At 46.2% G+C, this 12434-nt stretch overlaps 1 protein-coding gene across 3 annotated transcripts; it reads left to right on the top strand.

The window, feature by feature from the left end:
• The first annotated feature begins 2931 nt into the window (after nt 1-2931).
• Nucleotides 2932-11948, top strand: THUMPD2 (THUMP domain containing 2). Of its 3 annotated transcripts, XM_032702821.1 has the most exons (10): nt 2932-3087; nt 3339-3471; nt 4672-5087; nt 5982-6059; nt 7395-7447; nt 7758-7845; nt 8453-8524; nt 9108-9222; nt 10706-10823; nt 11098-11948. In XM_032702821.1, the coding sequence occupies exons 1-10, from the start codon at nt 2989-2991 to the stop codon at nt 11414-11416; spliced, it is 1491 nt and encodes a 496-aa protein (XP_032558712.1). In that variant the 5' UTR covers nt 2932-2988; the 3' UTR covers nt 11417-11948. The 3 variants fall into 3 exon arrangements, with proteins under 3 accessions (XP_032558712.1, XP_032558721.1, XP_032558730.1); XM_032702830.1 differs by lacking the exons at nt 7395-7447; nt 7758-7845 and having other exon boundaries at nt 2937-3087; XM_032702839.1 differs by lacking the exons at nt 2932-3087; nt 4672-5087 and having other exon boundaries at nt 3362-3471.
• The last annotated feature ends 486 nt before the right edge of the window (nt 11949-12434 follow it).

The raw sequence follows: 12434 nt of genomic DNA, 5'->3' as shown, positions 1-12434 counted from the left end.
GCCCCGCGCCCCGCGCACGCGCAGCAGTACCGCGGGCGGCCGCCGGGCGGCGCCCTGACCCGGCACGGAGGCGGAACGGGAGAGCAGGCGGGGAACATGGCGCCCCACTGAGACGTGAACATGGCGCCTCACAGAGGCGTGTGGGAGAGAGAAAGGGGGGAGCGGGGGGGAAAAAGGCGTCCCACTGAGGCGTGAACATGGCGTCCCACTGAGGCGTGTGGGAGAGATAAAGGGTGGAGCGGGGGGGAACATGGCGTCCCACTGAGACGTGTGGGAAAGATAAATGGGGGAGCGGGGGGGGGAACATGGCGTCCCACTGAGACGTGTGGGAGAGATAAAATGGGGAGCGGGGGGGACATGGCGTCCCTTTTTTTTGGGGACACCTGGGACGTGTGGGACAGACAAAGGAGGATGCAATAAAAACAAATTTCTTGAAGGAATCATAAGTATGAATATTCATAAAAGACTTAAGACAGAAGCCATGGTAATTTCTTCCACAAGTTTTCATTTGAAGGAGATAAACCCGAAGACCTGTAATACCTGACGCTGTATATGTGCAACAGCTACAGGTAAGGGATGGATGCCAGGATTTAAATTTTGGATATGAGTAACATACTGATGTTAGAAATGAGTGTTGGGAGATCATGATGTACCCTTGTCACAGAGAGTGTTAGAGTTAGGTCACAGGAACACAAATGCTTTTAATTTATAACGAATTACACAAACATAGTATTTGAGTTATGCTCAGTGCCTACACTGTCAAACTCAAAACGTGGTTTGGGTTTGGACAGTCTGGTACAATGCTGACCTTTCAAACCCTGCAGCATACGAGTAGTGCATCACAGTCTGTTCAGATAACTTCGGTGCTCTGAAATTTCTTATACTTTAAGTTTGAAGCATGGAACTGCTCTTCACTGCTTTGTGCCACCTGTAAAGTCACAGTTTTAGGAGACTGAGGTAAAGTGGGTAGCTTTTTAGTATATCCAGTGAATTATTAACCATTGTGTAAAACGAATACCATTCTATATAGCAGGATGAACAACGAAACCCTGGGTATTAACCTCAAATATACTGGTTTTATAGACTTGCTGGTGCCTAATTTTACTCTAGCATAGGAAAAAAACCCCAGTTGCTTCATCTAGTCTACATTTCTGTGAAGTGTCAGTTTATACTGATCTTTTTTTTTTCTCATTTTTTCAGGATATTTGACTTAAATCCTGAACAACCAAATATATTCCAGGAGGAGCAGCTGGAACATTTCAAGAAAGAATTTCCAGAGTGGAAAAGCCATGTGTTCCACAATCAGCCATTTAAATCCATATCTCCACGTAAATGTCATGTAGTCACCTGGAAGAGAAATCTATAGATAACTTGAAGAGTGTTCAAATGCAGGAGGATTAGTTGTACGTAGAATGCTGGTTTGTATCTGTTTAACTTTCACTATTGGAACAATTCTGTCTGTGCCTGCTGGTTGGTTCATTTTATTTTTAAGTCCCCACTTTAAAAGTAAACTGCAATGCATATTAACTCATTTTTCCCAACACTTCATTGACCATGTAGGCTGCTGCCATTGTTCTCTCATTTGTCAGTGCAGAGGTTCAAGGCCTGTGTAACAGCATCAAGGGTGAGCTACAAGGACAATTTTTTTCATTAATCTCACACCTTAGGCCTGCTAAACTTTAGGGGCGTTGCTAATAATTTTAACAGTATTACAGAAACATCCTCTGTGGTTGAAAATCCTTTTTTCACAGTAACCTTAATAAACAGAATATGTATCATGCCCAAACTCTACAAAATGCATGCTTTAGCTCTTAAGCATGAAATGTAGGTGTTTGCCAAAGTCTTTGCACCTTTACAGAGCTGTTTATGTATGAAGAGTGCAAGGACCAACTCATAATCATCTTCCTTGCCTAAAACCATAAGCCTGTTGTCCACAAACATTTGAAGAAAAGGCTGAACCATACATGGTTTTGTCTTAGTTATGTAATGCAAGCCCATAGCTTTTCTATTTTCATTGGAGCAAGAATCACAAGTGTACTGAAGTCAAATAACTGGTATTCTGTGGGCTGGTATACCTGAAATATAAGTTTTATTACTAGGACTCGAACTGGCTCCTCAAGTTTGGAGGTCTGAACAGGTCAATTTGCCTCTCCTTTTTCTTCTGAAGTTGCAGGTCATGCCAGCACAACAGCTGGAACTTCCTATTGAAGTGTTCATGTAGAATAACAATGGAAAATATTTTTTTCTCTTGTAAACCGACAGTGAAAACAACTGTGTATACTCTGCAGTATGTGTATATATTATTTATATACAGTCATCGCTACACAGAACTGATTGTAGAGAGAGTAAAGCCATCACAAGTGCTTGAGCCTGCCCTGCTGAGCAGTTAGAGACAAACAGCTTGCACCTTTCGGCATTGAAAATTCGTTTGTCCTGCACAAACAGCATTGTAACGATTGGGTATCTGGAAGCTGTCTAAAATAAAATAAAATTAAATTAAATGAAATGTTAAAAAAAAAAAAAAAAGGAAAAAAAAAGACCAGGCACTTTAAATCCCGTTCTCCGCGGCTGCCGCTGCCGGGGCGCCGCCCCCGGGGAGGGGGCGGGCTGAGCCCGGGATCCCGCCCCCGGGGAGGCCCCGCCGGGCAGGGCAGAGTGCGGGATCCCGCCCCCGGGGAGGCCTCGCCGGGCAGGGCAGGGTGCGGGATCCCGCCCCCGGGGAGGCCCCGCCGGGCAGGGCAGAGCAGGGTGCAGGATCCCGCCCCCGGGGAGGCCCCGCCGGGCAGGGCAGAGCAGGGTGCGGGATCCCGCCCCCGGGGAGGCCCCGCCGGGCAGGGCAGGGTGCGGGATCCCGCCCCCGGGGAGGACCCGCCGGGCAGGGCAGGGCAGAGTGCGGGATCCCGGCCCCGGGGAGGCCCCGCCGGGCAGAGCAGGGTGCGGGATCCCGCCCCCGGGGAGGCCCCGCCGGGCAGGGCTGGGCGCGCCGAGATGTCGCCGGGTGGGCTCGGGCGGTACTTTTGCACGGCGGGCCGCGGGCTCGAGCCCTTCCTCGCGCGGGAGGTGCGGGCGCGGCTCGGCGCCACGGAGGTGAGCGGGGAGCTGGAACTGGAGCCCGAGCCCAGCCGGGCGGGGCGGGGCGGCCCTGCGGGCAGCGCGGCCGCGTGCGTTCCACGCCCTGGAGCCACCTGCGGGCCCCGCGGGCCCGGTCGCGGTCGGAAGGGCCTCTGCACCGCGGGCGGGGGGAGCCGCTCGGGGCCGCGTCCCCCCGCCATCCCCGGGGCTGCGCGAGGGGCTCACCCTCAGCTTCCCGGCGGCTCCGGGAGGTGCTCTCCTCGCAGGTGGACTGCGTCTCGGGAAAGGTGTTTTTCAGCGCGGCGGCGGGGCCAGGCGAGCTGAGGAAGCTGCGGTCGGGGGAGCGGCTGTTCCTGCTGCTGAAGAAGCACAGCCCGCTGGCAGTGTCTGGGAACAAAGGTACGGCCCGGCGCGGGTTGCGCGGGAACGGGAAGCGAAGCCCCAGTTCGAGTCCTAGTAATAAAACTTATATTTGAGGTATTTGTCTTTTTACTGATGGCTGTAGTTCTAATTTACAGTAATCGATTCTGAAGTGTCTTCCACTTCAATATCTTCTTTTAACCTGAAAAGGGCTTTTCAATTGTTTTCAGTAGATACCTTCCAGCCTACATTCTGCTGGCAGTGAATGTGTATATGTAAGAACTGCCGCCACCCCACCCACTCCCATAAGAGAAACACCTCACCCAGAAACCAAAGTCCGGTTCTGGATCCCTTGTGTTCATTTTAACAGTAACTCATTTTATGTTAGGCAAAGTGGATCCAGGCCTATGTCCTGTCACTTGTTCAATACACAGATTCCTTGTAAATCTCAGCTACTTGGGTCATATTCTCTGTCAATGTTGGAATAAGAATGTCAAGTTAGATGGATTGATATCTGCCTGCTGGTGGGTTTTTATTTGGGAGATCACTGATATCCTTCAGCTTTGAGGATCAAATTTGGCCATGGTTCTAAAATTTTGAGTGAGAACTAGGAAGACCTTTTTTTTTTTATTCCTCATGACTTGGTTTGAGGTATTTAGGTGAATTGGCTTCTGTATTGCTTGTGTCTCTCTTGTAGCTAGCTCAGGAGGACTGCCTGCACATGTAAGTGTAAGTGTGTGTTGCAAGATTGAAGGCAGGTTGATGAATGTGAGGAGGGATTTCCTTTCTGAAAGAATAAACGTGGCTTCTTGCTTGAGCTGAATCAAAGTAATTCATGTTTATATTTGTCTTTCAGTCTTGGAAAGTGTCATACATGTCTTAATCCTAGACCAAGTGCTCTCTGGGGAGGATGGCGTGGTAGGCTGGTCCTCTGTCCCTGGGAATGACTCTCGGAGGTTGTGTGGTTTTCTAGAGCTGTTGAGTTTTTGTGCAGAATTCATCCCTTGCATGATTTAATCTCGGCTGTGCAGAGCTTGTAATCGGAGGGATGCCTGTGTGTCTGCTGGTGGGCACGTGAGTGCTGAGAGCTCAGCTGTGCCTGTGGTGTTTGCTGCTGGTTCCTGGATTCACACATTAAGGAAGTCTGAACACAGTCTCTGTTAACAGCTGTTCTCAGTCTGTAGAAAAATCAAATGCTGAGACTGAACTACTTAGCACAAAACTGCTTTTTTCTTCCAGGGAAAATGCTGCATGAGATTAAAAGCCTTGTAATTGAGGAACCAAAATATTGGTTGGATATTATCTCTGTTTGGAGAAACCTTCATGGACATGAGGGGAAAAAAGGTGATGTTGCTCAAGAAAACCCATTGGCTCTGAAGAGAAAGTCAGAAGAAGAGACAAATACTGCAAGTAAAAGGCAGAAAACGGAACAAGAGAGAGACATTGTGTCTGAGGAATGTCAGGTGGAAGCTGGAGAGAGGTGTGTGGTGCCAGAGAGAATCAGGGATCAGGAGTGTCGGACTGAGAGCAACACTTCCTCAGAAGACCCTTCCAAAGACAGTGGAGAGAATCGTACTGCAGATGAACAGTTTAGCTTCAGTTTCAGAGTGTCTTGTCGTTGTAGTGGAGCAATTGCCAAAATACTGACTTCACAGGTATGCTGAAATGTCTGTGTTTTAAAAGAATTTAGCAAAGGTGAACAGTGTCATGTTCTAGAATAACAAACTGATGTAAACCTTTTCTGTATTTTCTCAAAAAGCCCTTAACCTGCATTTACCTTAAACAAGTGGAAATACAAAGGCTGTTGTTAATTTCTGGGCATGACTATCCTGAATGTTTTTCAAATCTATACCTTTTATTGAGAATAAGCAAAGGTACGAGGTTGAGGTAGCTGGGCCTCGAGGCTGAGGAGTGATCAGGTAAGTTTACAGCTACTTAAAGGGCCAAAGCAAGAACTGTGGAGCCAGACTCCTCTCAGTTGTGGCAGTGTAGAAGAAGGGGCAAAAGCCAGAACTTGCAGCTTTTTCTTACTTGAAGCTAACAGTAGTTTAGATTTTTTTTCCTACTAAAACTAGTACTTTTAGTACTAGCTAGTACCACTAGAGGTGGGACACGTGAGCCTCCCAGCAAATTTGTGTGTTTGAACTCTCATACTCTGAAGATAGTCAGAGCTTTCTAGGTGTAAGGAAAGCATTAAAATTGTGAGTTGTGGCTGTGCATTCACAGGTTTTCTGTTGAGTAATCTGGTTTACAGCCTTGAGAAATATTTTGTGTATACGATTTAGAATTCTGAAACAGTGGCAACTTTTGTTGTGACTTGGGCAGGACTTGATCTCCAGCCTCCCTGGAGGTCATTTGTCCTGTGGTATATTTGCTTTGCCCCTCACTCACCTGCTCTGCCCTCTTGTGCCTCTTCTGGTCTTTGTGTGAATTGTTCTCCTAGGGATAAAGAGAGACTCGTTCTTTTCCATGGGATTTCTGAGAGTTGTGCAGTCACGGTTGGAAATTCTGTTATTTTTATTGCCTGTGATTGTTCTTCCTCCTTGCAGGAGATCGGAAGAGCCATTGGCATAGCACTCATGAAGCAGTGTGGGTGGCGTGCTGATCTGCGGGACCCTGACCTCGAGGTAGTGGTGCTTGTCTGCCAGACGGCCTGTTGGTGCTTCCCAAACTGCCCGTGACATCTTTTGTTTTGTTCTCTGCTCCCTTTGTGTGGGGGACTGTGGCCTCTTCCCCCTCGTCTTTCTGCCACTGAATTTAACTGGAAATCACCCAATAGCACTGAGCAAGGAGTGTCTATAGCCCCTGTGTGTGTGCTTTCCAGAGCACTAAAATAAACCCAGCCTGGCCATGCGGGCCTGCACGTGAGGGGAAGGATCTGTACAGGAGGTGTCTCAGGATCTGGCACTCTTACAGACTGCTGGATTCTGACTCCCTGCAAATGGAGATCACCTGAGCTGTGGGGCACCTGGTTTAGCCTCTGCAGGGGAAGAGAGCAAGCAGCAAGGGCATGTTCTTGGGGAGCTAGAAATGCCATTTGTGGAAGAACCTCCCCCTGGGCCCTGTCCTTGACAAGCAGCTTGCTTAGCACACCCTCGATGGTGCAGGCTCCTGAAGACCTTGGAATGGACCCGTTGCTCTTGACAAGCTGTTTCTCCATCCCTGTGTCTGGCCTGTGGAAGCTGCTCTCAGCACTAATGCTGGGAGATCTGAGACCTGTAAAAACTGGGGCTAGTTTTCCCAGGCTGAGCATTATGTACAGCTTTGTTGAGGCTTAGATAGGGCTCCTGTTCTTGCCCAGATTTTGTTCATTCAAGTGCTGAGGACTAGAATTTTTCAACAGCATCATATTTTCCTCTGGACTTCCTGGGGGCAGGGATTGTAGTCATGCAAGACCTGCTGGGGAGCTCAGTCTTCTTTTGGGATGCTTCCTGTGTGGCAGCAGAAGAATTTCTTTGGCTGTCTATGTTTCTGGAAGGATTACTCAGGTTTACCTTCCATCTGTAATGTCGCTTACTGGCTCCACTGTGAGTGTTGGGGTTTTTTTGTTTGTTTGTTTTTTAATATATTTTTATTTAAATAAGGGGGTATGTGAATTGTTAAGTGTACAGTGAATAATATTCTACCACTTAGAATAAATGGATTCATTATTACAAATTTCCATGCTGTGTTACAAAAAAGTGGGATCCCTTATAAATTCAAGTGCTTGTTGATGGATTCCTGGCTGACAAAATCCCCTGCCAGCTTGCTTAAGCATTAAATCCTCTTTAAAGTGGCATTCAGATTACCTAGTGGGATTTCTTCCAATTAATCATAATTGCCTAATGTATGCGTTTTTGTTCTTAAAAACATGGATTGGAAGTTTGTAGAAACATTTGTGTCTGGTTTAAATGAGTTAAAGCTATTGTCATGTCAGGTTGAGAGTTTAAAATGTTCTGGTTTTTTTTTTTTTTCTCTTTTAGATCTTTGTACATCTTAATGACATTCACTCTGTGGTGGGGATTCCTCTTTTCAGGTAGGCATTCTCCTCACCAGATTTGTCTTGGCAGTATCAGAACAGGCAGGATGTGTAAATAGTCTTGCTGTCCACTGTGTCCATCTTCTAGTTTGATAATCACTGGATTGTCACATTAGTCTTTTGATCTGCCTGGAATCTATGTGAGGACACAGGCCAGACTCTGCAGCGAGTTATGGTTTAAAGCGGACTCTGGTTTCAGTCTCTCTGCAGATCTTTCCAGTTCATTTGTTCTTTGCTATTACATGGGCTTTTCTGGGTGGTTCTACCGTGACCTTACACAGATATTTTTTTTTTTTCCTGTTTGCAGGCTTCCATTGGCAAACAGAGAGTATATCAAAACAGCAGGACTGCGGTCAACAGTCGCATGGGCCATGGCATCTCTGGCTGAAATCCGTGTCAGTGAATGTTCCTGGCAAAGATACGGAATCCTGAATGAAGGAAAAGGGGGGTGCTGCTCATCAGGGCTGGAGCTGGAGGCTTTGTAGGAGCGTGAGGATTTTAATGCCCCACCCTCTAATGCATGAGAACAGGGTTTGCCTTATCTGTGGTCAGTGTGCCGTCACTGCTGTTCAGCAAGGCGTCTGCTGTAATTCCAGGTCCTCCTCAGCAGAGTTGTTGTTCCTTATGCAGATACATGTCTAAGTGGCAAGATTTTTTTCACTGTACAGTCTTCAAATCTTGTTTATAGTTGTTTCCCAAGGGAGAACAGGAGCAAATGTGATTTATTTCCACAGATTAATTTGGTACCAATGTCTGTCTGCAGATAACTTGTAATGTTTGCCCCTGAATAGCACCTCAGAGCTGGATGCCTTGAAGCACTGTCTGTAGTGAAGTTATTGATGCTTTTTACTATATTCTCTTACAAGCGAGTTTGGCCTGGTAAACCAGCGATAATTGTTACCTGTGGTAGATTCAATGGGAATATGTAAATCCTTGAGATATCTTTGTCCTGAGGGAGGAGTCTGTCTTGCTTGGGATGCAATAACCCCTTTGTTTTTATAGGCTGGTGCCTTTGTGCTGGATCCCATGTGCGGGCTAGGAACGATACTGCTGGAGGCTGCCAAAGAGTGGCCCGTAAGTATCCCAGCTGCAGCTGACTGGGCCTTTGCAGGACAGCTGGTAGTTATGGCACAGAGTTTTCTCTGTATCACTTGTGCCAAAGTCATCACTGGAAAGGGGAAACCAAACTGATCTTTCTAGGCAGCTGCTAAAAGGGTGTTAGTACAAACATTCCTGTACAGGAATGCGAAACCACATCCTACAGACTGGTGAGCCCTGGGTTTACACTGCAGGGTTCGTGTGAGGCAACCATGGACTTCTAACGCTGCCTGGGCTTCTCGCGTGACTGGAGGAGTCAGTGTGGCCGTACACTTAGTTGTCAGCATTAGAGACAGCTGTAGCCAGCTGGGCTCTTGCTGTTAGGACATACCCTTGATATTTCTGTAAGTTACAAGTATCTTGAGCAGACCAGAACATCAAAGGAGTGAAGACAGCACATACTTATCCCATTCCTCCTGGGTTGGGAGTCGCTCTGTGTAATGGTACACAAGGGGGTTGTCTTGCAAGAGCTATGCAACAAGGCAATGCTGAGAAGGGCTTATAAAATAAATAACCTGAGTGTTAACAAAATTACTTTTCTCTCTCTTTCTCTGAACAGGAAGCCTGTTACTGGGGTGCTGATATAAGTGATTCACAGTTAGAGGGTGCAGATGTGAATATTAGAACTGCAGGCTTAATGGATAAGATTGAGTTGCTTAAAGCTTCGGTGAAAGGTATGTCTGTAGGCTTTCCCAGAGAAATTTTTTGTGGTTCTGGGATTATACAGGTAATTAGGTCCTCTTGAGGTGATATGTTGTAGAGCCAACTCCCAACAAATAGCTGAGCAGTGACTCTGTAGTGCTAGTGAAAGGATAATTATTCGTTCTCCCTACCTTGCTGCCTGCTCCTGGGAACTGTGGTAAGAATGAAGTCAGCATGATGATGCCTTTCTCCTGTAGGAGCGAATCTGCTCTTAATCCACAACCTGCTCTGTAGAGAAGGTAATAATTCTTTGGCCATATTATGGACATCAAAGCCTAAGACTAAATTATCCCTGTATGAAATTCATGACAGGCAATCCCTGTGCATGGGTGATCAAGTATGCATATTTTTTTTCCTTGCGATATTTCTTACCAGAAGATAAGAAATATTATTTATTTTTTATAAGAATATAGGTTTATTTCTTAAAAGCTGTGTTTGAGTTTGGCTTCTAGGATAATGGAAGGTACTTAGGTGTCAGGTTTTCTAACACTGAACAAGTAATTGGTGTCTTCATCACTGTTCAGAAGCTGTTATTTCTGCACATCTTGAGGAGGGGGCTGTGGGTGATTCATCCTTATGTTTTTGCAGACAAAATTGTTATAAAAATTGTTGTGCTTCAAGTGTTGATACAAGGATGGTCCAGGAAACATCTCCAGCTAGTTCTGGAAAAGTTGACGTAGAATCACAGCAGGGTTTAGGTGAGAAGGGACTGTTGGAGGTCTTTGGTCCTGTTGTCTGCTGAGAGTTGGGCTAACTCCAAAGCTGTGTCAGATTGCTCACGGCCTTGTCCCATCAGTTTTGAGCACCCTGATGGAAGGAGGACCCATAGTTTTCTACTTTCACATGCTGGCTATGCTCTGGCCAGCACAGCCTGGTATGTGGCTGATCTTTATCACCACAGGTTGTGGTCCTTCATCGTGGTCAGGAGAACTCACTGTTCCTGGGGTGCAGAAACTCTGGGAAGACTCCAAAAACACCAGCTCTGACAGAATGCCAAGTGATTTTGGGTGTAACCAGATTCTTGGGGGGAGAAAAGGAGGTTGAAGAGGAATTTAATGTGATTCCTTGCCATTCATACGTGTGCATTTGAACATCTGCGCTAAGTGAAGTGCTCACAAGCTTCTTTTGCATTTTGCTGAATCATTTTTACATATAAGATGTACTGTGTGTTGAGAAGCAGTTTGGGACCATGCCGTGCCCTATTTGAAGACTCTTATGTTGGGACAAACATATCACCAGTAACAGAGAATGTGCAAACTAAACCACGCTGTCATGCGTTTGTCTCTTCCCAGTCTGCAGACTGGTGGTGCTGTTTGTGAGGGCAAGTGCAGAAGGAGTGTGAATCTGGGTGCATAACCCACAAAAGAGCTGGCAGTGTTCTAAAAGGGGAATGGGGTCATAGCTGCTTTGCATTTTTCAGACAGTCAGAGGTAAAGACCTACCTTTATTCTGCAGCCCTGCCATTGCCTTCAGAAAGCTTTGACAGTGTGATTTCGGATATTCCATTTGGGAAGAAGTTCAAGATCACGAATGATGCCGAGCTCCTACCAGATATTCTCCAGGAAATGGAGAGGTACGTGTGGCTTTGACATGCTTAGGGTTTGGTGTAAATGCCACAATGGTGGCATTTATCCCATTTCACCCTGTTTTCTCCCATTTAGGAAGAGGCGTGAAGATAGGGAATTTAAATTCTATTTGGAGGTGTAGCTTCCCGGGTTGAGTCATGACACTCGGGTGTTTTATTGAATGCAAGTGGCATCTGAAGTGTCAGCAGTGTGGAGTTCTGCACAGGCAAAGGAATGCCAGGTGGGATGAACACTAACCTTTATTTTTCCTGCAATTGCCAGAGTGCTCCGTGTTGGAGGGACTGTTGTATTGCTGCTGAGCCAAGATCTCCGAAAGCGCATGGATGGCTTGACCACGTGTGCTGGAAGTGACTCTCCTGAGGCCACTGCTGATGGCACCAGTGAAACAGCCACTGCAAAAGCCCCAAGTGTTGATGAGAATCCTTCCTCTGTGGCAGATGGTGTTGGAGAATCCTTTCTCAGCAGCAGACAGAGACATTTTGGGTCTCTGGTGCCGGATGGTGTCTATGGGGTTAGTCTTGGGAAGACAGAGGCTTTCATATACAAATACAGGAAGATCTCTGCTGCCAGGAATCAGTAGCTTTCTGGCACTGTGCTGAAGGAACTTGAATCCTGAGGCACTTCAGAAGCAGCTTGGCATGACCGGTGGAACCCTTCTGATGCAAACAAACCCCGTGCCATCTCTTAGCTCGCCTCACATTCTTTGGATGTCCTAAGGCACTGCTTCTCTCTGGTTTTTAGGAGAGATGGAAGGTGCCTACTAGAGTTTCAGCTGGTTTCCCTGTATTGTGCACAGTGAAACAGTATATGGTATGTTGTAATAAGCCAAAGTCCTCAAATCCTTGTTAAGGCAAAGCTGCTCATTAATGGGAGGAGTTTCTATGGGAGAGAAGGTATTTACTGAACTGCAAACCCAAATGTGGTAGCATTAAATGTAATTGTATTTTCACCTTCAGCAGTGTTTATCAAGAAGCACATCTTGTCTGAAGAAGTCTCCATCTCTTTTTGAGGGGTAGACGTATGCTTTACCTGGCAGTCTTTTATTTTAAAGCTTGTTTCTGGTAAGTTTGCGAGATCTCTTGGAGTGGAAAATAAACTATTTTATGTATTAATTCTTCGCAGCATTTTCATGTGTCTAGTGGGTACGCTTTAATTTAGCGTTTTAGGATGAAGAGTCTTATTTCTATCAAAAGTACTGCTTTTCCTCACTTGGTAATGTTACTCCAAGGACACAGTGTGGATGATGGAAACACTTGCCAAATAGATGAAAAATTAGAAATTAGGAATGTATTCTGCCTGAGAGACGCACATGGAAAAAGATCTCAGGAAATGAGGTTTTTTTGGTTAATGCAAAAGCTATTTTGGGAGGCGGGGAGGAAATAAACTTAACTGCAGGCTTTCCCAAGGCTGCTGAGCTGATAGTGAAGATTTTTATAGAGAATGCTTGCAGATTGCTTTAAGGTGCTGCTTTGGACAAGCTTGTCAAACTAGGATGGACTAATGCATTGTGTGTCTCTTCGTGCTTAGTGTGGCAATAACCATTAGCAGTGTGCTTGTGTTTGTTTGGGCTGGTTTTGCATTGTTCTTTTTCAGAAATT

The sequence above is a fragment of the Chiroxiphia lanceolata genome, chromosome 1, assembly GCF_009829145.1.
Source record: "Chiroxiphia lanceolata isolate bChiLan1 chromosome 1, bChiLan1.pri, whole genome shotgun sequence".
In the NCBI taxonomy this organism is placed as follows: Eukaryota; Metazoa; Chordata; class Aves; order Passeriformes; family Pipridae; genus Chiroxiphia; species Chiroxiphia lanceolata.
Note: the sequence above shows the minus strand (reverse complement) of the source record. Positions and strands in the feature narration are given on the sequence as shown.